Here is a 24,394-nt window from a genome sequence, read left to right as displayed (position 1 = left end):
ATGTAGCAAAGCGGAAGTGTTCGGGGAGCTTATTATTTGTATTAGTTTACATCTTGGTTGCTGGCGGGTTGCACGGAAATCGCCGAGATAAGATAAAAAGGACGAATAAAATCTGTCTTCCGTTAAGTGACTTTTGAATCTCTTTCAAGATCTGAACCATCTCTTTACCATACTCACTACTGTACGAAATGGCCAGTGTAAAAGAACGCACTTATATCATGGTCAAGGTAAATGCTAATCAAATTCTCCGATGTTTTGATGATGGACCATTGTGTTATCGCACCAAACGATCGCAGCCTGATGGTGTCCAGCGAAACCTCGTTGGCGAAATTATCGGGAGGTTCGAAAAGCGTGGATTCAAGCTCACTGCCTTGAAGCTCGTCCATGCCTCCCCCGAGCATCTCGAGAAGCGTGAGCCTTGTTGATCTTGCCATCGATCTCATCGGGTTGACAGTCAATCACCAACAGACTACGCCGATCTTGCTGGCAAGCCCTTCTTCCCAGGTCTGATCAAGTACATGGCGTCTGGACCTGTCGTTGCCATGGTCTGGGAAGGCTTGGATGCTGTCAAGACAGGCCGTGTGATGCTTGGTGCGACTAACCCTCTGCAGTCCCCCGTCGGTGCGTTCTTTAACTTAGTGGACTGTCTTGAGAGATATAAATTCAATCATGATGGGCAGGTTCCATTCGTGGTGACTTTGCTTTGGCGGTTGGCCGCAACATTTGCCACGGCTCAGATTCCGTCGAGAATGCTGAAAAGGAAATCAAACTGTAAGTATGACTGGGGTTGCGATTGTTATCATATCTGATTTCCTTTTCGGAAGTTGGTTCCCTGAAGGCACCATTCAGTACAGTCTCGCCCAGGAATCCATGATATACGAGTAGGTATGCGGTCAGATGCTGTGTATTTTAGTCACCGGTTCTCCTTTCGATACCAAAAGTTACAAATTCAACGATTACTATTGGTAGCCAAAATATATTTCCTATCTCCTGTATAGTGGATATTTGTATTTGAGCCAATTGTTTTCATACCAACGGTGATGATGTTATAGACTTAGAATTTCCCCCGTGTTATTCCCGCCGATGGTAGCGCAAGATATAGAATTTTGACAAGGAAGAAAGGACTGACCATGCATGGTGATGGAAAAATATACTACTAACCAGGCCAAAACCATCACAACCTTTCCATTATGCAGATACAGTACATCCATAAAGTAAAATAAACAAAACAGTGGCTAAGAGAAACAGGTATGTTGTGAAGACTGGGTATGGAATGCAAGAGAAAACCAGGACTGCAAAATGCGAAGCACGAATAGCGATGAACACCTCCATGGCGTGCTATATATTCTCAACAAAGTCTCCGCTCGATCTCTTTAGGCCCTGGAGTAACCGGCACTTATAATGCGACACCGGGAACTAGTTGGCACAGTGGGCTGTAAAGCCAAAGTTGGCAACGACAAGTACCGCTAGGCAATGGCATCACTTCAGGTGAGTGAGCGATATTTGTGCCCGGGTCATTGGCACCCTCCCCCCCCCCCCCCCCGTTCACGACCCAACAACTAAAATGTGGGCCAGATCTTTCTCGCTTGCGGCAGACAGTTGTCTTGACCTAGCCTTGAGACGTACTGCAAAGCATGCTCAGTAAAAAGTAACGATGGGATGAAATATGTCTTACAGTTTCGATCCAAGCTAAGGAGTACTACTTTTACTGCGTTCGTCGTGTCATGGTTCACCGCAGCTGGCTTCAACAATGCGGAACGATCGACCCAATGCTCATCTTGCCAGATGGCGGCCTTTAGGATCAGGTCATCCATATTCCGTTCCCATGTCGCTCGATCAGCGAAGTCCACCTGTTCGCTCCGTACGCTAAGGGATGTTAAATAGTTCCCCCTTGATGTCTGTACTTTAAGCGACATCGAATGAGTCTTGAAATGGGATGTTATGTACGACAAGGCTTCCTGCGCGGCACCACCCAGCTGAGATGAGTTTGATGAGAGACCGTCTAATTCCATGATGACGGGAACAGGAAGTACAACCGTCCAACGAAGAGTTTCGATGATCGACGAAAATATTGATAGAGACGACAGTAGGATGTTAGTATCGACGACGAGGACAGTGTAGCCAGGGACAACGTGCAACAGAGGTCGAGAATTGATGGTCCTGTCGAGTCGGCGTGACTGCGATTTCCTCGAAGATTTCGGCGCTGAATCTGAGCCATGCTTTTCTGACTGTATCAGACTACGTGCATAACGTCTCCTAGCCTAGAAAATTGTTATTGATGACAATCTAAATCAGTAGTAGATGCATACCTTTAATGCCCTGATTTCTTCAGAATCCTCTTCGTCGTCTTGGCTTTCCTCTGATGACATGGTCGCCAGCTCATCTTCATCCTCATCCTCGTCGATGTCCATTGAATCATCCAACCACTTTCGACTTCTACGCCGCTCCTCTTCCTCCCGTTCAAGTTTATCTTCTTCCTCCCATCGTCTGACCTTCGCCTCAAGGGTACCATCAACCCTCCATTCCCGCGTGCCCTCCACCCATGTAAAGCCATCAACTGCCTGCGATAGCCCAATCGCGCACCTGACAACTCTTACCCATCGTTTGCTGGTGTCTCCCACGGATGCAGTACTATTGGCGGTGCCACCAGCTCCGTCCTCCTCGTCATCTCCATCTTCAATGATTCCATCTGTTAACTGACCGCCCTCTTCAATATCGAGCACTTCAATCTCCGCTCGCCTGTCCTCGCCCGCTTTCCAGTAACCACGTTCAAAAACCCTTCGACCAACCCACTCCATTCCACGCAAACACCAGTCTTCAGGTAAAGGGGGCGCACACCCACTCGTAAGCATGGTCCAACGCTCAGCCATTTGTCCTGGAACTTGAACGGAAAGTAAACCCTGAGAAGTCATCACGTTTCGCGGGATACTGGCAAAGAATCTCGCGAGCTCATTCCACGGAACAGCGCGTTCCAATAGTGACAGCGTATCCGCATTCTTGACGATCGTGGAAATAAAGGTGAGTAAGATAGGAAGGTATGGATTGAGCGACGAGCGAGCAAATGGTGAAGCTTTCCGCATCGGGTTGCGGAGTACAAATGAAAGCATCGAAAACGACAATTCCAGGGCCATTTTATAGGCAAGTGGATGATCCAAAACCGGTCCTGCCTCAGACGGGACGGGAGAGGCTTGTATACCTGCAGCAAGTGGCTTCGTCTCTTCGTCGCCTTTATCACCCAAGTCACCCTCCTCGTCTACGTCCATCCTCTTTTCCTCGTTGTCTTCTTCGATGATAGCGGCACGTTTCGCAACAACGCGTAACGGAGTACCCCCTGGTTCCCTTGTTCCAGTCCCTCCCGCCTTTCTTATTAATCCACTGGGCTTACCATACTCTAATATTGCACCGATATTTACAATCGCCATGATAATCCATTCGCGCTCTTCGGCACCTTCAATTTGCAGGCGCTCGAGAAATCGTGCTAATGTGGGCTGGAAATCGTCCAACTGAATATTCGTGAACAACATTCCATGCAATAATACGAAGAGTTCAGGTGCGCGGGCATCTGGCTGGGAACGCCGAGATTGAGCGGTGGAAGACCAGATTGGGAGGATAGATTCACGAGATGTCGAAAAAGGATGAAGGGTAGTCATACTTTGAAGGGATGTCATTATCAAGGTTGAGTGCGACGGTGAAAGATACTGACCTTTTCACAAAATGATAGACAGAGCGAAGCTCCTCTGACTCGACTTCTCGACTTAAGAGTCCAAGATGGTGGTGCAGTTTGCCTGTTCCTGGAGTATCGGCTAATCCTTGCGCATACCACTCCCGAGCAATACCTCTCCATCTCTCTTTCTCTGGTTCAACGTCAAGCAGACGCGCAGCTACAATTCCCACACTCGGTGACGGCGAATCATCTATTCGTGCGGCAGGCCGATCGCTACTAGACTTGACGCTGGCCTGAGATTTTGTCGGTGCTTGGATATCAACCGTGTCTTCTGCAGCTTTCGATACTGCGGCAGTCGTAAGTGCGCCTCCAGGGACTTGGTTATTAGTCACCATAACTGCAACTGCCATTCTGTAACGCGCGAGATCTCCAAGAGCTTCAAGCCAACCTGCTTTAAATGACCGGAGAGTCGGCTCCTCAAGAAGACCGGTATAGAAGGTGTAAGCATAATATATGAAATCTTGCAGGTGCTCCAGTGCAAGCGATGAAGTGAATGAAGCACGTCGAAGGGATTCGAGGAGCTTGTGGAATGCATGCGTCCAAAGTCGGATGATAATGTTGTACTTGGTGGGTATGACACGAAGAGAAGCCGGTACGCTCGGTGCAAGAGATATCTCCATTAGATTATGCATCATTTCAGCCAACCTGATAACACAGCATATCAGCTAGATGCAGGGAGAAGGCAAATGGCAAATTTACCGCTTATGATCGGATATTAACTTTCTCCACTTTTGCTGTTCCAAATCATCGTCGGGAACGTCCTTTCCGTGGCCATGAAGCATAACTCGGCTTTCGTCTGCTTGATCGTCGGTGTCTTCATTTAGTATCTTGGTTTCTAAAACGGATATACCCCGGTAAAGTCTCTTCAGCTGCACAGCAAAGGCATTGTTGCTGGACTCTTCGTTTGGCTTACGATCGAATAGGGCGGAGGATGCGGACGACGTATCAGTAGTGTTTGATGATAAAGTGAAGTTTGATGAAGTCATGGAGTGAGCGTATGATGATGTCGACGATGCTGACACGTAATCACCCGACGATTTTGGTGTCGGGGTTGGTCGGCCGGTGGAAGATGAAGGACGAGCCAGGACAGAGAAGCGGACAGGATCATCCTTTCGATGATCGAATAGTTGGCGCTGATGGGTGGGTGGTTCTCTTTGATGTGAACTGGTAGGAGGGCCGCTACGGGGTACATACGAGCTGCTGGTAGCGTCAGAAATGGATTCAGGCTCTGCTGTGCGACGCATAGGGATGGGGTCAGTGTCAGGATTGAATAGTTTGCTTTGCTGCTGATGCTGCTTGGGATACGACGGTCGCGATGAAGTTGAAATCTTGAGACGACGAGAAAAATCTTCTGGGTCTGCCTCTGGACGAGAAACGACGAGATGGGGAGGCTGCTGATTTCTGCGGGGGGATGAGATGACGGGGAATGTTCGTGGTGGAACAGGGGCTGGGGATGGTATTGCTGGGAGAGGTCGGGAGAGCGGGGGTGGAGGGGCTCGTTCTGTCCTGTCTCTTGGACGGGTAGCACTGGAAAGCGAAGAACAAGGGTTCAACCAAAGGGCTGAAAACACAGAAAAGACGACATACGCTGCATTCTTCCGCTGAAAGGCAATCATTCGCTCTACGAGATCGGTTGGCTGGGCGGGGTCTCGTCCATCACGGTCCTTTGCTTTTCTCGTGGATTTCTGAGGATCCTGGAGGACGTCCTGGACCATTGTTGCAGCTTTTGTGAGCTGGATGGTGGACGGAGAGAAGAAGAGGGTGAATAAAAAGCAGCCAGGATGCGGGTGAGGCTGAGCAAGGAAAGGACGTATTCCTGCTTTCAACTTTTGCACTGCGCACGGTTCTCCGCAGTCGTCTCTCTGCTGCGCCGATCAGATCTCACTCCTGCCTTATCCGCTGGTCACACACCATCCCATGTCACGGTCACACCCCTCCATTCTCACATCGATAATACTTGGTTATCTACATTCAGTCGTACTCCATCCTTAGTACTACATACACGCCCGTGCCATACTCCATCCACCGCCTTACCACGAGTGGTGCCCACCACTCACAATGATACTGCGCACACAACACAGTCAGCTCAATAACAAGTCAGCGCTAATACAGAAAACGTACTCGCTACCAGTGCAGAAACTCGATGCATCAGACGCCAGCCATGCTACAACACCACGCAGCTCATCCGGCCGCCCCAGTCGTCCCAGCGGATTCATACTCGACCACTTCTCCAGAAGGTGCGGCTGCGAGTCAAGGTATGCCGCAGTCATACTGGATTAGGATCAGCGCACCAAAGTCCACACGTCAGCCCCACAACTAGCCCACAATATCCCCAAACGATCACCAATCGACTTACTTTGTGTAAATGTGGCCCGGTGAAAGGGAGTTGACCCGTATTTTCTTCGGCCCAAGCTCGCACGCCATGCTGCGTGCCATTTGCAGCACTGCGGACTTACTGGTATTATATGACACCCATGCGTGGTCCTGTACAGGAGCAAGGGTCAGCTTGGGAGCACCCAGACGGCTCGATTGCGCAGCTCACCCTATTCGTAATACTTCCACTCATGGACGCAATCAGAATAATACTACCAGGCGTCCCAAACCGAGCCATTTGACGACCCGCTGCCTGTGCAGTGAAGAGAACACCTTGTGTGTTGATGTCCATAACCTAATCAGACACGCTCTCAACTGCTGCTCAAATGTCAAAACAAGAACCACACACTCACGTCTTTGAATTGCTCGGCAGGATATTCCAAACAGTCTGTGTGTGCCTTGAGCACACCTGCGGCGGCTACGCAGATGTCCATTCTACCCTCCTTATCCGCAGCGTCTTCCACCTTTTTCCATAGACCTTTCTGGTCCCGTACATCTGCGCTGATGTATTCCAAACGTGATCCGTTATTTAGCTTTTTCACGAAATCTCTAGAGGCTGTCCATTCTTCCGACGGCTGAGTAGGCATATCAATGCAGTAAACTGCTCTGGCACCGGCTTCACACAGTGCGATCGCCATCTCAAGTCCAAGGCCTCGATTACCACCGGAGACGATAGCCACACGGTCAGTGAGGGCGAATTCATCGAATATCTTCGGGCGAGGAGTCACAGAGGGGTCTGCTGCAGCTTCCACCGCCGCGTCGATGCCGATAGGGTGTAGAGGAGACAGGGATTGCCTAGGTTTGGCACTTAGGAGTGCACGAGTGGTTGTAAACGGACGCAGGGAATATGCCACTGGTGTCCTGCATACTGTAGAATTGAGTACCCTTGTGGCTGATCTAAGGGACGCTTTGGATGTCGGTAGAAGCGATGACAACATACGTGCAGAATTCTGGGAGATGAAGTGACTTGGGAGATGTGAACGGGGATGGATACTTTGGACTCCACAGGGACTTAAATTGGAGTGTTTGGCTAAGGGACGGCGTACATGGTCAATAGAGACAGGGACTCAGGTGACCATCCCGATAAACTTGGCCAAGAAATGACCAAAGCTGCGGCGGCACATGAGCATCCTAGGCGGGCATTTGAAAGGCAGCTGGTCAGAAGGTAAGCTTGTGAGCGAACATGGGTTATTCTGAGCTGCATTTCAGCGCATTTCCCTCCCACGCATCGCTTCAATGAGCCTGAGGACACCCGGCTCTGATCCTTTTATTGCCCACCTCCTGGAGTCGCATAGTTGTACATAATACATTACATCAACAAGCTTGTTTCGCAGGTCACCAGACCAGCCATGTTACAGTGATGTTATATACAAACATCGTTCTAGTCTTGATGGGCCTTGGGGACTCTCACTAACCACGGTGTCAGAACCGCATTTGCCCGTCGCAAGAGATGAGCTCCGTATCTCGTCGGCACCTCCTTTCCTCCCCATTGCTCCACCAACCTGCGAATCTTGTCCTCTTCATCAAGGTCTACCGAGATAATAGATTCAATCTTCTAAACAACCGTCTCGTGATCTACGACAATGACATGCAACTCCAATGGTTGCGTACCTTTTTGATTCCAATGTATCTCAGCGTGTACTCTTGTATCTGGGAGTACACGAGTCGATTGGGGGATTCAGTAGATGCCATTATGCGACTGGAGATTGTTTCCGAGTTCGAAAAGATTTTAGGCTGTCAAGCTAAGTACAACTACGAGCCATCTCAAGAATATTCACTGACCATGGCAAGCCACTACGTCAAGAAAATGTAAGTATATCCATTATTTACATTGTACATGTGAGACTTACTTGAGGCGCATACTGGTTGAAACCCTTGCATTTCACTAGAGGGTCCTATTGGTATCAAACAACGCGACAAGTCAACAAAGACTCGCAACAAGTTGTAAAGTAACTCGCCTCAAACTCGGCATCCTCTCTCCACGTTCTTCTTAAAATCTCTACGGTCGGCCTGCAACAATAAAGCTCTCGAAGGTCGTCTATGACCCTCCGATGATTTGCTTGCTGGACGTTCTGACTCCCCGGACCTCGTTCAGTAGTCGACGCTCTGGTTTCTTCGCCGCTGTCCATCTTAGCTCCTGAGTAGTGAGCCCCACCGGCAGAATCTACCAGGCTCGGGCCAGGAATGGACAGAGGTACTGCTGTCGAGAATAAAGAACGATGGTGGACCTGAGTTGGCAGCGTTCCTGGAGCATCGGTGGTGTTGTTCATATTGTATATAGTGTGATGCTGACTAGAACACAATAAGCTGCAGATCAGTTCTCTTATGGTAAACTATTCTGGAGATAATCTCGTATCGGTGTCAAGATGACGTTGGTGTGGATACCTTTACACCACGCCATCGTAAGCTTCAGGGGCTTCGACTGAACATCTCTGCCGCGTCGCGCCACCACGCAGTCCAAGTCAACAATGATACGCACAAATGCTTCAAAACGGCAATTATGAGGAACTCAAGTGTAAGATTAACCTCGGCGATCTGAGAACACTTCCTGTGATGTGACATGTACCCGTTGCTCAATCAATAACGAACGTTTCCCAAAGGTAGAAAAACAATAAGCGCTGCATTTCGTAGTAAATCCCCCATCTAACCACCGTTCGTATTTCCCTGCCAAAGACCATATGTTTTCCCGGGTGTTGTTTGCCAAAGTCGAATTGTGCCTGGGAGCCGTCACTTAGCGCGTGTTATATCACACAAAAAGAAGTATGTTCGCTTACCATCCTCTGATCAATGGTGCAAAAAAAGTGGGATGAAGATGTAGGTGAGCTCAAGCGTTTAGAAAATATGGAGTACGTACCACTACCACTAGCATACATTTCACCATCAGGGCTAAACTCAACACAATGAACAGGTCCATGGTGGCCCTTTAACACCTCCCTTTCCTCACCATCCATTCCGTGAACTCTGACCCACTCATCACCCAAATTTCCAGTCACAAATCGATCTTGCAAGATTGGATGGATGGTTGCAGACGATGGGGAATAAGGCAGAGTAAGACTGTGCGTAGTTGACCCGTTGGCAAAAGCAGGTATGAACGCTACAGTTTTTCCTGAGGTTACGACAAGACGCTTCGTCTGTGGAGAGAATTCCATCGACGTGATAGGGTTTGGAAAAGAAAGAGTCGTGGCCAACTGCCGCGTCCGAAGATCCCACCATCTGTGCAGTTAGTTTTGCCACATCAACATATCCTTTCGCTTCGTGGTTTACAGTATAACACCCACTTGATAAGCCCATCTTCGCCAGCGGATACACCTGTGTGGTCGCCGACCCAAACTACACTTTTCACTGTTCCTTCATGGGATAAACCCCCGGGCTCACCAAGATAATCTGGGTCTGCATCAGGTCTGCCTAGGTCGAATACCCTTACTTTCTTTTCTTGTCCACCAGTCAGAAGGTGGGCTGAGGTTGGTGACAATGCGACAGTGCGAACGATATGATTGTGAGGGAAAGAGTGCAAAGGCTCTCCAGAATACGTATCCCAAATTTTTCTTTCACCCAAAGGACGCGTGACAGCACAAATCAGGGTCTGAAAAAAAAGAGCATATCTGGGGTGCAACTCACGCAGTGAAATCTGCACTACCAGATGCTGCTCTCGAAGAATCGGGCGACAGCTTGGTACTCCACACAGCACCTTTGTGCCCAAGGAAAGTACCAATCCAATCGCCAGTCCACTCTCTCAGCATCGGGTTTCCATCTTTACAACTGGATACAAGCAAATATGCGCCATCGTCTTGAATTTGGGAAAATGAAAGATGGGTAACGGGTCGTGTATGGCCAGGAGCCACAAGTGGAACAGATTTGAGGTGTCCTGACATGAAAAATAAATCGTAGCAGCAATGGCAGTAATCGTGATACAGGCGCACTGCGCTCTGACTGGAGAATAAAGCAGTGGGCGCGGTGGCTGCTCCTTTGTTGTATGTTTACGTACACTACATGCCGCATGCACCGATAGCAGCTTTGGGACATCGGAATTGTTTCTACTCAAGGCCAGGCTCTTGTTCTTTTCCTGAAGGTAAGTTACAATATATTCCCTGGAGATTTTGGTACGATATCCGCTTATCGTGATGTTCCCAGCCTATTCTCGACATTTCCCAACAATATATGTTTTGCTCAGGTTCATACCTACTCCCAGTTACCCTGGTCTGTTTTCGGCGTAGACTCATGCCCAGGGCTCAGCGTATGTCTTGTCAAATAAGCTAGATACACACCATTCCTATTTTGCTCTTGTAAAACCACTATGCCATGTTCAGCCACCTCCCGTGGTTTTACATTTCACCTGTTGAGGTATATTCACTCCAGGGAGTCTTATATTCACTCTTGGCTCTCGATTAAAAACCCAGATTTACGGTTCAAATCAGCCTTTGACTATATCAAGTTGTCTGAGTGGTAACCAGTGAGTACTGGTGGGCTTGAATTGCTATGGTCATCAAGTGTTAATGATAGCCCTGCAGGAGCATGTCATTACCCATCATAGCGACCAAGAATTTTCTCCAAGATTTTGCATAGTGTCGTGAATAGTGCTGTGTGGTCGACGTCAACTTCGTACCGCAGTTCCTCCTCCTCCCTGTCTGCAACGGAAACGAGCGCGACCATCGGTAATTTCCCAGATTAACCGCATGGAATAAACAAGAGCTCGTTAAACTTTAGTTCCTAGGCGTCACAACCAAGGAACTCTACGTAAATGCAAACAGGAACATGCGATCTGTAGACGCTTTATGGGGTTTTTCTGGAGTTTTCATATAACGTCATCAAGGTCTATATTTTTTTTAAAATTGGCCGACGTGAATTTCAGGAGGTTTCTCCTTTTTAAAATGCAGCAGCGAGGATATACAGTGCACACTTCAACGATCGCCTACATGGGACATGCAAGCCCTAGTCAGAGGCATTATAGTAACCTAGAAAGGAGTGGCGACATGTATCAGGGCACCAACGACTGAACACACAATGCCGAACCTCGTAGGAATATGGTATATCTGACGAGCCCTGGAGCCACTGACATCCTTTGACATTTGTGTGCTGAAGTACTTACCATAGCACAATGCTATAGGACTACGTTATAGGCTATTCCATTCACGATACTTGGCGAACAGAAACTAAATGGCCAAGTCCCTTGCTTGGTGGCATAGCTGACAGAAGAAAAATTCAGTCCTGTATACGTGTACGTAATGCAGAGCTTCCATCTCATGTCATGAGCGCTGTGGATGGCATGTATACATGTATCAGGTTCTGCTGGACTGGCTGCAGTTGTCGGATGACTCAACGTAGATGGCCTATTGAGGTGCGTGAGAATATATTTCATCGTCCGCGAAGACATATTATGACCGATGTGGATATTTTGCGTAGCGTCAACGCAAGGTTGAATGGCGTGCTCGTTCGACATCATGATACACCCTCTGCATGGATATATCATCCAAATGAAAAATCACGAAAGTCATTTGTCTTGGACTAATACCATTTCGACCATTTGCGATCCCCTGGCTCTTTCCATCTTACACGGAAGATTTCATCTAATAGAATTCTCGGTTCTTCCGGGTATCCACTCTTCTACGATACGTTGCCCAAAGCATCTTCGTTATCAAACGTTTTGTTCCTGGAGCTAGCCATTCTCATGCTCTTAAATTGAGGACTGACCGCATCATAAAAGTCGCCCCGAGTCCCAGATCCTTCAACTTCAACCCCATCTTTTCTCCTCACCGCTATGGCCTCCACCGCCAAACGCCTAGGAAAACGTGCTGTAGACTATCCTGACGAGACCGCTCCTATTGTTTCCGTTAAGGACTATGTTCAAAGTTTGTCACGAAACCCCAAGCGTGAAGTGCGTATACGACCCCCCATGGTTCCCATGTTCCTAACTGTTATCATCAGGCCATAAATTATGTCATAAGTATATTTCCTATCTTCGGATGGATCACTAGATACAGTACGTCTGATTTGTTTAGCTCCCAAACACAGCTCCTCTGATTATCACCGGATGCCTAGATCTTGGATGGCTGACCGGAGACCTTATTGCTGGCTTCACTGTCGGAATGGTTCTGGTTCCACAAAGCATGTCATATGCACAGGTACGTTGCCGCTCATTCCCTTTTCTTTCATTGTGTCTGACTGCCAGAGTCCTTAGATCGCCACTCTCCCTCCTCAATATGGTTTATACTCATCTTTTGTTGGTGTCCTTGTTTACTGTGTGCGTCAACTCCACCGCTTGATTTGTTATCGAGATTAATTTTTTCCCCTCTAAACTCTATCAGTTCTTCGCCACCTCCAAGGATGTATCCATCGGTCCTGTCGCAGTCATGTCACTGACGGTTTCTCAAATTATTGCACACGTCAATGCAAGTCATCCCAATGAATGGGAGGGGCCTCAGATAGCAACAACAGTGGCTTTCATATGTGGTTTCATTGTGCTAGCCATTGGCTTGTTGCGTATTGGCTGGATTGTGGAATTTATACCCGCTCCCGCTGTCAGTGGTTTCATGACCGGCTCTGCTATCAACATCGTTGCTGGTCAAGTCCCAGGCCTCATGGGGATAAGTGGCTTTGAGTGTGTTTGGGTCATATTATTAGCGAAAACGTTACTAACTATGTTTAGCACAAGGGCGGCGACCTTTGAGGTCATCATAAACACGCTGAAAGGACTTCCAAGGACAACACTGGACGCCGCGTGGGGTTTAACTGGACTCTTTGCCCTCTATTTTATTCGTTATATATGTGATTATTTGGCCAAGCGGTACCCACGAAGAGGTCAGTACGAGCATATCTGCGGATATAACGTTGGCTAATAGTTCATGGTTACAGCCCGGGTATTTTTTTTTGTGTCTGTTGCTCGGAACGCTTTTGTGGTTATTGTCCTTACGATCGCAGCATGGCTTTATACGCGTCACAGAAAAAGCGCTTCTGGGAAATATCCCATCAAAATCCTTGAAACCGTACCACGAGGATTCCAGAACGTCGGTCCCCCAGTGATTGATATCAACCTGGTAAAGGCTCTTGGCTCAGAACTCCCTGTAGCAACGATCATCCTTTTACTCGAGCATATCGCCATAGCCAAATGTAGGTATTCTCTGACTATATAACATGTGTTCTATATTCATGCTTCTTTCTCTTATAGCATTCGGGCGTGTTAATGGTTACAAGATCAATCCGAACCAGGAGTTGATCGCCATAGGAGTCACCAATACAGTCGGTAGTGTTTTCAACGCATATCCTGCCACTGGTTCATTCTCTCGTTCGGCCCTCAAGTCAAAATCGGGAGTGCGCACACCAGCTGCTGGCATTATCACAGCCATCGTCGTCATCGTGGCTCTCTACGGTTTGACTCCAGCCTTCTACTGGATACCTAATGCTGGTCTATCTGCTGTTATTATTCATGCTGTTGCCGACCTGGTTGCATCTCTCCCCCAAGCATTTTCATTCTGGCGTGTTTCTCCCCTTGAGTTTATCATCTGGCTTGCGGCTGTCCTCGTTACAGTGTTTTCTACCATCGAGGATGGTATTTACACTTCCATCGCTGCTTCATTTGCTCTCCTTCTGATTCGGATAGCAAGGCCTCGAGGTTCCTTTTTGGGGAAAGTAACACTGCAGGTTGATCCACAGCAACCGAAATCGGATACACGAGAAGTGTATGTCCCTTTGGATCGCGGTGGAGTTATCAATCCACACATCAAAGTAGACCCTCCTTTGCCTGGAGTCATGGTCTATCGTTTTGAAGAGAGCTACCTTTACCCGAATTGCTCTCTCATCAACTCCGCTATCGTGGACTACGTGAAGGAGAACATGAGGCGCGGTATAGACCTCAGCAATATCAAGCTCAGTGACAGAGCATGGAATGATGCAGGGCCAGCCAAAGGTGGAGCTGCTGCTGAACAGCTAGAAAACAGTCAAAGACCAGTCTTGCACGCAATCGTCTTGGACTTCTCCGGAGTGTGAGTGTTTCAAAGTCACCTCCTATCCGATCACGTTGCTGACACAAAGGATGTCCAGTTCGCACATAGATACCACAGCTATTCAGGCTCTCATAGACACGCGAAATGAAGTTCAAAGATGGGCGAACCACCCTGTAGAGGTGCGAATTATGAATTGAAATGGCAAGCTAAAGCTGACAATTATCTGAAGTTCCACTTTGCTACTATTCTTTCACCATGGATCCGTCGGGCCCTAATAGCGGGCGGATTCGGTATTGGTGTTTCTGCATCTGATGCACCGATCGAAATAGCCCCTGTTGTTCCATATCGAGGAGGACGGAGTGGGGACTGGCAGGGAGATGTTACGACTACCAGCTCTCAGGCAGAAGATGTCGAGGCACATGGCGTCAAAAGCATCTCAAATACCGCTTCGTTTCCGATCACCGTTGTAGATACAAACTCTACCGAAGGGGCACCGCTACTCCCTGTAGAGACTCCTTTCTTTCATTTCGACCTTACGACGGCGGTCCGCGCTGCAGAAAGCGGGGCAGGGAAGGCAGTTTCGCGCCCAGAATCACCTTACGATGCGACTAAAAGCTAGTTAATATGGACCTGATGTAGAACAGATGCATCCACACTGTAAATTATGTATAATCATTAGGAGTAGACACAAGCAATTACGTTTCTGGCATAAAGCTAACACTTATACTTAAGCTACACGTAGCGTTAACGCCGACATGCTCTTGTGTTCCCAAAACGAAGCGGTTCGTGATCATTTTCACCGTGACTGTCTGTCCATGTTGCGCTCTACCCTTTCCCACCGCCATTTTCTACATTTACGTCCCTTTTCTACCTCTAGGATTCAGAACTCATAATAAAGTAAACGACCTTTTAACGCGTAGACCCCGTCAACTAACATGTCGTTCAGTGGTCTAAAATCAAGCAACGCAAAGGAGCAGAGGATGCTAAAAAATCGGTAGTGTATGGAAAAGCTAGTCGGGTACGATTCTCCTTTACAAAATCCCTTTTCCTTTCATAACACGTAGATAGGACATCATAGCCGCGGTACGAGGTATGTCATATTCCGCCAGTTGATTCGCTAGTCTCTAGTCTTCCCCATAGGTGGTGGATCTGCAAACCCAGAACAGAACTCTGCTTTAGCCTCTGTCATTAGGAAAGCTAAAGACTCTGGAGTTCCGAAGGAAAATATAGAAACAGCATTGGCGAAGGTAGATGTTTTAGTATTCAGCTATCATTGATGTGTTACTCATTCTTGCAAGGCCAGCCGAGGCAAGGAAAAAGGGCAACAGTCTGTAACATACGAGGCGATGTCCCACGGGTCGATAGGAATTCTCGTGTGAGTATTGCATTAGAAGGATGCTCGATTGAAAGCTGACTAGCTTAAAGAGAATGCCAAACAGATAACGTCAATCGGACATTGCACAGTGTTCGTGAAATTTTGTCATCACATGGGTTCGTGACAGTTTCTACGCTGAAAAACCCATTGTCTTATCTTCACTCAGAGCTCGACAAGCTCCTGTAAAGTTTCTTTTTCAACGACGAGGCCACATTAAAGTAGAAGCTGAAGAAAGCAAACAATCATCAATCATCGAGGCTGCTATGGAAGGTGGGGTTGATGATTTCCTCAGCTGGTCAGATGATCCAATAGGTGTGAGCGGAGTAGAGGTCAGTTACGAAAGTCCTACTTGCATTTTCTGGAGCTGAATTGATTCCAGTTTATATGCCCTCCCGATCAACTGGCCAATGTTACTTCTCAGATCACTAAATCGGACCCATCCTGTAAGGTGCTCATTAGTGAACTGGCCTATGCTCCTGTGGAGAATACCCAAGCTTGCGTAGATGCAGTACGCTTGGATGTTAGCAATCTTGTCGATGCTCTGGAAGAAGACAGCGATGTGGTTCGAGTCTGGACTACTCTCGAAGACAACCCTTTCGAATCAAACTGACATACAGCACTGGTGTCCAACAATATACAGGCTATGGTATGCTACACAAATTAGATTAATTCCATTATACATGTCCCTCCAGCGTTCAACGTTCAACCGTGCTTCGTGTCATAAACAATCCGGATGCAAGGACATCCATGCAGCTCCCTGCCATCCTCCAAGTTGGATAATTCTGGCACTTTCAGCTAGTACAGTCAGCTCTCGAAATTTCGTCACTCCAGCTCGTTTATATATAGCTTTATCCTTTGCTACTAGGCTTAAAGCAATGTTCGATCGGAGTGGCTGGGAAACTCCCCTTGCGCGTTCCTGCAGAAGCAGCTCTACCAGAAGTTGGAATTGCGGTGGGACAGGTTTTGGAATAGCTGATTGTGCTTGTGGTTTAGCAATCACAACATCTGTTGGAGAATCTGTGACTCCTGCGGAATTGATGTGGGCCGACGAAGCTACAGGTGCTAGGGTGGTAACGAGAGCGCGAGTTTCTGCTTGGTGCTTTTCTAGATCCTTATAAAGTGGTGGAACAACAGGTCCTGTTGAGAACACCGAGCTAGTCTGATGTACATGTGCAATGTTGGCCTCGGGGATTCCGCAGCAGCTCTCTGCTGGAAAAGGGGCAATGGCCATCACATCATCAAACATAACATCTTTAGGCAATGAGTAGGATCGAGGTCGCTCATGCGATTGGAACGTTATTGGTGTTTGTGGCTGAGTCGAAACGGTGTAATCTTCCTTTTTTGCAGCGATTCCGCGTGTATCCTTTGTTAAGCCAGATTCGACGCCTAGCTCGAAATCCTTTGCTGTGTTGATGATTTCAATGGAGATGGTACTATAATCGCCTTGGTGCCCGTCTCTCTTTGATCCAGGATGTTCTCGACCTGCGACTGCTATCGGAGAATGGATCCTGGCCGTGGAGGGAGCGTTATGTGTTGCAACTTGAATGAGGGAGCTTTGCCCACCATCAAGCATGGCCTTGGATAGTGACTCAGCTTGTCTTTCCTTCTCTGTGATCAGAGCGTTTTTAGACTTCAATACAGGAATGAAAAGCTTTGCAGAAGGTCTAAGCGGTTGACTGGATCTAGCAACGGGTGAGTCCACAGAAGGATCTCTGGTCGTATGGCCACTGTCAGGTGGGGCCTGTGGTTTTGCTACATTCAGTGTGGGTGGCGAGATACGGCCGTCATTGTGGACTTGATTCGAGCTTATACCCTGCGAGGGTATGGGCGATTCCTGGAGTACTGTCGTCGAAGACCGACTACGAACGATGGTATCAGGCGGCTTTCTGCATACCGAGTGGGAGTCAGGTTTGAGTGTTGAATCGGTAGATTTGCTGTGTTTAGCGTGTCCCGATGATTGGGATTCGCACGAGTCACGGGCGCTAACAGGACGAAATTCTCCAGCCAAGGCGAGTGGAGAAGATGGTGATAACAATATAGGTCGTCGCTCCCCTACTTTTTCCAGCAAGTATCCCTCTACAATATCATCATCCACGAGAGGTTCGAGCTGATTTATAGATGACGGCAATTTAGCAGGAGTTTGCTTGCCAAGAATGTCATGATTCCAGTCAAATATAACAGACGCCTGCGATTTAAGGCTAGTGTGCACAGCTGGAGGTACAACCAAAACAACTTTGTACTGGCGAAGGCGAAGTATTGACACCGCATAAGCATAGTCCCGGTCTCCGGATATTAACATGATAGTGGCAGGCGGAGAATGATCAATAGCATAAGCAAGCATATCCACTTGCAAACATGTACTCGATTCAGCTTTAGTGAAAATAAGCATGTACTAACGCACCCAAGATCATTTTGTCCACAACATCTTTCCTGCCACTATGAGGGCAATCAATCAAAGATACACCAGATGTCTGGAGTTCTGACCGAAGGTTACATGATTTAGGGGACTGCTCAGACACCTCAAGGTACGCCCTGAACACGGTCACGGATCCAAAAGCATGAGCTACACGACGTATATTGTTCGCAATGTCGTATCCCAGTAATTGAGATGGCGGTTTGCAATTCTCTATGAATGTGACATGGATCAATCAGTCTTGCAGTTAGGCTCTGTAGGCAGACAACAAACCGTAGTCCCAGTATATGGCAACAGATTCTCGGTGGGACATGGGAGTAAAGTATATAGCGCTTGTTTTTTGATTTCATTGCCAGTTTTGTATACGGGGGGACAAGCGCTACGCATTGGCTTTCTGTGTGGCTACATACATACTTCCAGGTTCTATAGAACACACATGCACAGCTTAGCATAGTAATACAAAGATCAGAAAGGAAACTGACTCGCTGTGCAGACGTGCAGCAATGACAGCGATAAACTTCAACACTTCTTGATGCTTTTTGTTCTGCTGTCAAAGTTGTATTTAGTTCACTGTACACTAGCATCCAGGTGGTCCAAGTCTATCATCGGTATTGAATTGACTCCGTCTTTCGAGCGTCAGGATCATTCAAGACGGATTAGAGACGCCACAAAAGTATCACCGACAACCACTGTGAACGCATTGTGCTTTATGAAGCAACAAATCTATATTCATCCACTCTTACTCAGCACAGCATGTATCGGGTAACTGGACACACATAAGTGTAATTCCTGTACATGAAAGTGAATGCTTCAAATTCAGCAAGGCACTGCAAGGGAGGATAAATAAAGCATCTATTTTGTTTTCTTGTTTAGTCTAGCGAGATGGTAGTTTATAGATGATCTGTGCTGCTTCCCACGCATAGGCTATGCAAGATGGCGTCAAACACCAGCGGACATAATACAAGGCGGGGACACTCACCGTCGTACGCATGCAGTGAAAAAGGTCCTCGGCTGCTTGTTTACATGCGCTTGTTGAAGCAAGATCGCTTGTCGCTGCCCAGCACCCAAGCATGGCGGATAACTGGGTCGCACATAGGTTCACAGTCGGGTCTACAAAGAAGAGGTTCACAGAAGGAACAATGGCAGTGTGGAACACTTACTTTTCCGAGGCCTGACTTTAAGTTTTGGTATAGAAACAGACATTGCGTTTTGTAGAATGAAAACACAAATGCAACGTGGTCGAAGTGAAACCGTCTGCAACACTCTGGCCCTCCACACTGGCTTTGCAGAAACAATTTGTCGGCACTAAACTCCGCGCAGTGTTAAGTCACGTGATGTGTAAACTCCGATAACCCTCCACGTCGTATACTTACTAGTAACTGCGAGCGTGGTCACTACCGCGACAGCTGTTCTGCTTCAAGTTTGCTCACATTACAACGGATACGTTCCACAATGCCTGCCGCTCTGAACAAGAACAACTCTGGTCAGTTCCCTAGTCTCAGTTTGAAAGGCAAGGCGACCTCATCTCGACTATGAAGCCGTGAAGCGGATAATGCAAGAAGCTAAGGAACTCGCAAATGACCCCTGCACAGATTATTCTGCTGCTCCATTGGAGGTAATCCTATATATTCTATATCACTGAGAATCGTGGCTGATTAGTCTACTTATCAGGACGATATATTCGTCAGTATTTCTTCTATACTTGTTTGAGGAAATAACTGATCCAGCCAAGGAGTGGCACTGCACCCTCCGTGGTCCCGCTGGAACTGAGTTCGAGGGTGGTGTATATCACTTCCGCATACTGCTCCCAGCGGAATATCCGTTTCGACCACCATCAATAATGTTATTGACCCCTAATGGGCGGTTTGAACTCAATACCAAGGTACGTTATTATGTTGTGTGGTCAGATTACGGCGCCTCAAGACTTTAATGCAAAGATTTGTATCAGCTTCACCAGTTGTATGTTATAATTGTTTCTCACTGTGCTACATATGGCTAATTCAAAATCAGATCATGAAGAGGAGTGGCAGCCGGCATGGGGTGTAAGAACAGGTAAACATGCCTATTAGAAACTCCTTGATGTCCTGAATTAATGCATGTCGCAATTCCGCTCCCGAAGCCATCATTGGACTTCAAGGTTTCTTCCCCCTTAAAGGACAAGCTGCGCTTGGTGTTGGCTCTGTAGAGTACCCTGTGTCCGAACGTAAACGTCTCGCAGCACTGTAAGTTCATGTTTTCATACAGCCTTCTACTTCTTATTCTGGGCCTTCGATAATAGGTCTCGAACATGGGTTTGCCCACAGTGCAACCAAACCAATCTCGAATGCCTTCCAGACCCTCCTGAAGTGCCAAGCTCGTCGTCTTCAGGTTCTCACGTACATGATATTTCGCCGCCGACTAATTTGCCTTCCTCGGCAGACTTGTCCTTGCACCCCGTACAAGGGCAAGGGTCGGGGAACGAGTCGGAGCGTGTAGCCAGTGAATCCTGCGTTGATCATATTTTCACACCAGACGAGTCTAGTTCAGTGACTGAATCACTCGGCGATACCACCATATCATCATCTGCGGCTGCGATCGAAAGTCTCTCGGAAAGTTCCGCTGAGCCGTTACAAGAGACTAGCACTGTGAGCTCCGTCCGACGTGGGCGCAGCGGAGCCCCTCTCCTCTTAGACACGGCAATATGTGTTCTGCTGGTACTGGTTCTAGCCCTGGTGTGTAGACGGGTTTTGTGATCTCGGTATAGAATTGACATATAGCACATATATCCTGATTTTTCATTGATCCGTTTCGTTTGTATTTAGTTTCCCGGTGTATGTATGAACAGAATAAGAAAGAGTATAGAGTGTATCCGGAATTGCATATGCATGTCTCGATCGTGGCCGTTCAAACTGTGATGTGATATAGGTTATTTCCAGACCCACAGGGTGGCTGAGGTCCCGTGCCTAATCATATGAAATCCAGCATATAAGAGGGCGTCCCCTAACAGAATTTACTACCATCGTGTCCTTTACCCCCATTGCCATTCCCTCTTTCCCTCTTATTTCAAGACTTGCAGTATTCGCGACATGTCAGCGTCCTGCGGCAAGCCCACGGCGACTGGTTCACGGCATACCAGAACATCATCTTTTCACCGTCCCAGGCGAGACTTAGAGCGGGAAACCCGCATCCCTCCATCACTCATTCAGTCGCCACACCTTCTCTCGCCACAAAGCATCTTCCAGAAGAAAACCGTACCGCAGACCCCATCGCGAGAAGATGAGGAATGGCTCAGAGATACCGTTCCACTCACCTGGGATTCATCACGAAGAAATACAGTGCTGCACCTTGTGGACAGTCGAGTACCACTGGCACACGAGCTTCGCAAGGATTGGCAGGAGACACGGTCCATGTCCATATCCATGTCTCACAGCTTGAATCAGTTTTCAGCTGTTCTTCACGTTCCGCCATCGCCTCCTGTTGTCCCCTGGACACCCACAAATACTCACACACCTCCACGCTCAGCACGCATCCTATAACATCGCATCTCTTGTTGCATCCGTCATGTCAAACACGCTTAAAGACACCCACTTTTCCTTTACCAATCTCTGAAGTGTATAAACATCGCATTTCTTGCTGCATTCGTCATGTCAAAGACACTTAAAGACACCACTTTTCTTTACCAATTTCTGAAGTGTATAACTTTTCATTATCTTAAATCTCACTTAGGGCAAACCGCAGTATGAAGGAGTTCGGATTGTACAAGAATGCACACTTCATGTAACGCTGATGTATTTTCAGGACATTGTTGCTCAAGTAACGGACATTGGTTGTTGCTCGCACATTTCATAGACATACACGAATTATATACAATATTGATATCAACATTACCTCTTCTTTTGGGTGCTGACACTAAGCACAAGAGCATCTTCGTCCTCCAGATTGTAGCTGGCTATCGAGTTGGCATTAGTGAGCATTTTGCCAGCGTAAGATAACCTAATTCTCGAGGCAGGCAAACCGGTTTGGGTGACCTGTATGATACGATCCCGCAGAGTGGCGACCAGAAGGTTCAGTGGTAGATCAGGGATCGTAACAGTGGTGCCATCAAGTTTCCACTCAGGTTTGGACGGGTCATTAGGAAGCTGTACAAATAACGAGATGGTGTACTGCAAACAGCATGGTCAATAAAATAATGTCACTCCAGTGGAAATAATTAATAACTCACAGGATGCATGCTGATCCAATCAGCCTCCGGATATACCGCACCTCCCGGCAGCTTAGCTACCTTCTGCCTTTTGGGAGGAGGCTGACCTTCACCAATTATACCTTCCATCTCATCCGCAGACCGCACGACTCCAGTGTGCGGAGGTGTCTGCATAGCCCCACCTGCTGCCATCGCCGCAATTCTAGCCGGGTGCATGCCTGGAGGAGGGGGCTGGTACCCGAATGGTTGTGCTGCGTCAAGACCCTGATAGTGGAGTGGTGGAAGCATTACTGGTGGTGGTTGATTGGGATATATAGATGCAGGTTGTGGGCCCGATGAAATAGTGGCAGCTGAGTATGCTGGATTATTTGACGTACCAGACCCTCCTTGGATTGGCGGTGCAGGAAGCGACGACGGCGCTGGGGGAAGACCAGTCATCGCGGGCGGAGGAGCAGCAGCAGGTCCAATGCCAGGTCCAATGGCGTTGGCATCTTGTCTGCAATAATATAAGCATATATAATAGACAGGCAAGGACAATGCTTACGGGCCAAGACCTTTCGCCCGATGGATAGCGGCAATCTGTTCGTCGAAGTTCACATTTGTCGAGTACTTGTCCAAAGTGTTCGCTTTTGAAGCGGTATGGCCGTCCCAAACAACTTTCTCCCTTTCTTTCCGTTTCTCTCTCTCTTCTTCCTCTTCCTTCTTGCGTCGTTCTTCATCTGCCTCAGCACCAAAGATATCCACACGAGTACGGGCAAGATTTTTTAGTGAAGAAACCACATTTGCACCACGCAGTAGCTCAGATGCTTGAGCTTTGCGAGCTTCCAAGACATCACGTTGCGACTTCCATCTGGGATCAAGTAGCTCAATACGCATGTGCTCGTCCAACTCGTCCACAGCAATTTGTTGACCACAAATCGTACATGTTGTGAAAGTAGCGTTCTTTTTTGCTCCGACTAAGGTGAGGCAAAACAGGAGTCAGCGTCAAAAAGGGAAAGTAAAATAAGAAGGACGGACGTTTGGGGACATAGTCAGTCCTGATTTTCATTGGCCCGACTGCGTTGGCACTGGCTTGAATAGCCTTAGCACGCTCCAATTCTCTGGACCTCTCTTCTTCCTCACGTCTCTTTCTCTCTTGTACGTCTTGGTCTTCGTCGTCACTTTCTTCCATCGCAGCATCACCGTCATCTTCCATACCAATGCCGACCCCGCCAACTGCAGCAGCAGCTTCCGCTTCTGCGGCAGCCTGGCGAGCTCTGTGTGCCTCGATATCTTCGGCTGTATTTTCCATGATCATGGCAGCCATTCTCTTTTGAGCCAGTGTCATATTCTCGACTTCTTGTACGCTCATGGGAGGTGGAAGTTCAGAATTAGCATCTGCCATTGTAAATTCTATTGTTTGTACAATGGCATAATCATGCCAGTCAATTTCCGCAAAAGCAACTGAAAATGCGAACAGTTAGTAACCGCAAAACACAGAAATTGAACTGCCCTACTCCTTTCAGCTTCCTGGTCATCATATCTCTTCTTGTCCTGCTCCCGCTTAACGCGCTCCCAGCGAGCATATTTTTTCGCTTGCTCCAGAGTCTTCCAACGGGCGCCCTGTTGCGCACGCTCTTCCAAATCTTGCAGCATCTCTTTACTTGGGTGCAAAACTCTGGTGTATTGTTCCACTAGCCGGTTAAAATAACCGAAGAGCGAGTGCGTCGGTCTCAAAAAGTCAAACTGGTAGTTGCGCCCTTCACGCTGCGATAGATTGGCGAGAAAGGCGCGGCCTCTCCGAGCAGTGAACAAAGCCGTCAACTTCATGATGTCCCTAATAAGACGAGCGTCAGCATATAGCAGATAAAATGAGTGGTGTCGTGTGACTCACAAGTCTATCGTGCTAATGTTAGGGAGATCCATGACAAACTGAGGTTGCGGTGGCTCCAGTCCAATATCTTCCTGAACAATTGGTACTTGCTCAACACCTTCTGGTTTTTCTTTATCTAGCGTGCCTTCCTCTATCACTTCTCCCTGAGATATTCTGTCCATGCGATGCCTGTAGTAAGCATGGTAAGGGTCCGCAGGGTTGAGGAACGAGAATTTTGGATCCTGACGCTGATTCTCGCGGATCTTGTCCTCGAACTGCGGTGGGTTGGCAGAGCGAGCAACGAATAGGGCAGTTCTATCAATGACCGCTGTTCAGGAGATGGCATTAGAAATGAATATACGCAAAATGCAACAATACTTGCATTTAATCTCGGGCGGTGGTAGAATAAGCCCACTTGTAAATCTGGGCTCTTTTACACCGTCGTGCATTTCGACATCGCCATTGTAGGCATGCCCGTTCAGCCCTGGCATAGTTTGCGTCTCGACAGCCATGATAGTTTCTGAATGCGTTTCAGTATGG

At 47.9% G+C, this 24,394-nt stretch overlaps 10 protein-coding genes across 10 annotated transcripts; 5 read left to right on the top strand and 5 right to left on the bottom strand.

Annotated features, from left to right (window-relative positions):
* Window positions 1-81: 81 nt before the first annotated feature.
* SERLADRAFT_451569 (nucleoside diphosphate kinase) lies at window positions 82-1,080 on the top strand (the record flags this gene model as incomplete). Its single annotated transcript, XM_007321771.1, has 5 exons — window positions 82-227; window positions 297-411; window positions 469-621; window positions 681-771; window positions 825-1,080. The coding sequence occupies 5 exons, from the start codon at window positions 189-191 to the stop codon at window positions 883-885; spliced, it is 459 nt and encodes a 152-aa protein (XP_007321833.1).
* Window positions 1,081-5,643: 4,563 nt separating this feature from the next.
* Window positions 5,644-8,496, bottom strand: SERLADRAFT_474016 (uncharacterized protein; the record flags this gene model as incomplete). Its single annotated transcript, XM_007321255.1, has 8 exons — window positions 5,644-5,788; window positions 5,846-5,995; window positions 6,081-6,208; window positions 6,267-6,392; window positions 6,451-7,652; window positions 7,709-7,891; window positions 7,948-7,992; window positions 8,056-8,496. The coding sequence occupies 5 exons, from the start codon at window positions 7,033-7,035 to the stop codon at window positions 5,755-5,757; spliced, it is 1,023 nt and encodes a 340-aa protein (XP_007321317.1).
* A 90-nt stretch (window positions 8,497-8,586) lies between these two features.
* Window positions 8,587-10,025, bottom strand: SERLADRAFT_474003 (uncharacterized protein; the record flags this gene model as incomplete). Its single annotated transcript, XM_007321254.1, has 5 exons — window positions 8,587-8,814; window positions 8,872-8,877; window positions 8,952-9,310; window positions 9,376-9,642; window positions 9,716-10,025. The coding sequence occupies 5 exons, from the start codon at window positions 9,967-9,969 to the stop codon at window positions 8,741-8,743; spliced, it is 960 nt and encodes a 319-aa protein (XP_007321316.1).
* A 1,827-nt stretch (window positions 10,026-11,852) lies between these two features.
* SERLADRAFT_362851 (uncharacterized protein) lies at window positions 11,853-14,653 on the top strand (the record flags this gene model as incomplete). Its single annotated transcript, XM_007321253.1, has 10 exons — window positions 11,853-11,969; window positions 12,020-12,074; window positions 12,134-12,216; window positions 12,273-12,335; window positions 12,400-12,692; window positions 12,741-12,892; window positions 12,947-13,201; window positions 13,260-14,073; window positions 14,132-14,213; window positions 14,264-14,653. The coding sequence occupies 10 exons, from the start codon at window positions 11,853-11,855 to the stop codon at window positions 14,651-14,653; spliced, it is 2,304 nt and encodes a 767-aa protein (XP_007321315.1).
* Window positions 14,654-14,835: 182 nt separating this feature from the next.
* SERLADRAFT_474002 (uncharacterized protein) lies at window positions 14,836-17,273 on the top strand (the record flags this gene model as incomplete). The annotated part of the gene is given in 9 exon segments (XM_007321252.1): window positions 14,836-14,868; window positions 14,885-14,931; window positions 14,981-15,052; window positions 15,103-15,124; window positions 15,175-15,281; window positions 15,333-15,409; window positions 15,460-15,525; window positions 15,576-15,738; window positions 15,789-17,273. 9 exon segments carry the CDS (start codon window positions 14,850-14,852, stop codon window positions 16,017-16,019), a joined length of 804 nt encoding a protein of 267 aa, XP_007321314.1.
* Window positions 17,274-17,643: 370 nt separating this feature from the next.
* Window positions 17,644-18,216, bottom strand: SERLADRAFT_396451 (uncharacterized protein; the record flags this gene model as incomplete). Its single annotated transcript, XM_007321251.1, has 2 exons — window positions 17,644-18,035; window positions 18,096-18,216. The coding sequence occupies 2 exons, from the start codon at window positions 18,133-18,135 to the stop codon at window positions 17,782-17,784; spliced, it is 294 nt and encodes a 97-aa protein (XP_007321313.1).
* A 312-nt stretch (window positions 18,217-18,528) lies between these two features.
* SERLADRAFT_473997 (uncharacterized protein) lies at window positions 18,529-19,088 on the bottom strand (the record flags this gene model as incomplete). The annotated part of the gene is made up of 3 exons (XM_007321250.1): window positions 18,529-18,746; window positions 18,802-18,932; window positions 18,983-19,088. 3 exons carry the CDS (start codon window positions 19,023-19,025, stop codon window positions 18,675-18,677), a joined length of 246 nt encoding a protein of 81 aa, XP_007321312.1.
* Window positions 19,089-19,199: 111 nt separating this feature from the next.
* SERLADRAFT_473992 (uncharacterized protein) lies at window positions 19,200-20,706 on the top strand (the record flags this gene model as incomplete). Its single annotated transcript, XM_007321249.1, is given in 9 exon segments — window positions 19,200-19,305; window positions 19,361-19,437; window positions 19,494-19,505; window positions 19,555-19,704; window positions 19,760-19,781; window positions 19,833-19,874; window positions 19,942-20,044; window positions 20,101-20,154; window positions 20,169-20,706. 9 exon segments carry the CDS (start codon window positions 19,275-19,277, stop codon window positions 20,203-20,205), a joined length of 528 nt encoding a protein of 175 aa, XP_007321311.1.
* A 110-nt stretch (window positions 20,707-20,816) lies between these two features.
* Window positions 20,817-24,392, bottom strand: SERLADRAFT_451556 (uncharacterized protein; the record flags this gene model as incomplete). The annotated part of the gene is made up of 7 exons (XM_007321247.1): window positions 20,817-21,964; window positions 22,024-22,498; window positions 22,547-22,958; window positions 23,020-23,445; window positions 23,499-23,818; window positions 23,876-24,182; window positions 24,237-24,392. 7 exons carry the CDS (start codon window positions 24,364-24,366, stop codon window positions 21,686-21,688), a joined length of 2,349 nt encoding a protein of 782 aa, XP_007321309.1.
* Window positions 20,829-21,678, top strand: SERLADRAFT_396441 (uncharacterized protein; the record flags this gene model as incomplete). Its single annotated transcript, XM_007321248.1, has 1 exon — window positions 20,829-21,678. One exon carries the CDS (start codon window positions 20,888-20,890, stop codon window positions 21,335-21,337), a length of 450 nt encoding a protein of 149 aa, XP_007321310.1.
* Window positions 24,393-24,394: the final 2 nt, after the last annotated feature.

Source organism: Serpula lacrymans, assembly GCF_000218685.1.
Source record: "Serpula lacrymans var. lacrymans S7.9 unplaced genomic scaffold SERLAscaffold_11, whole genome shotgun sequence".
NCBI classification, from domain to species: domain Eukaryota; kingdom Fungi; phylum Basidiomycota; class Agaricomycetes; order Boletales; family Serpulaceae; genus Serpula; species Serpula lacrymans.
The sequence above is the reverse complement of the archived record's forward strand: the minus strand, read 5'-3'. Positions and strand labels throughout refer to the sequence as shown.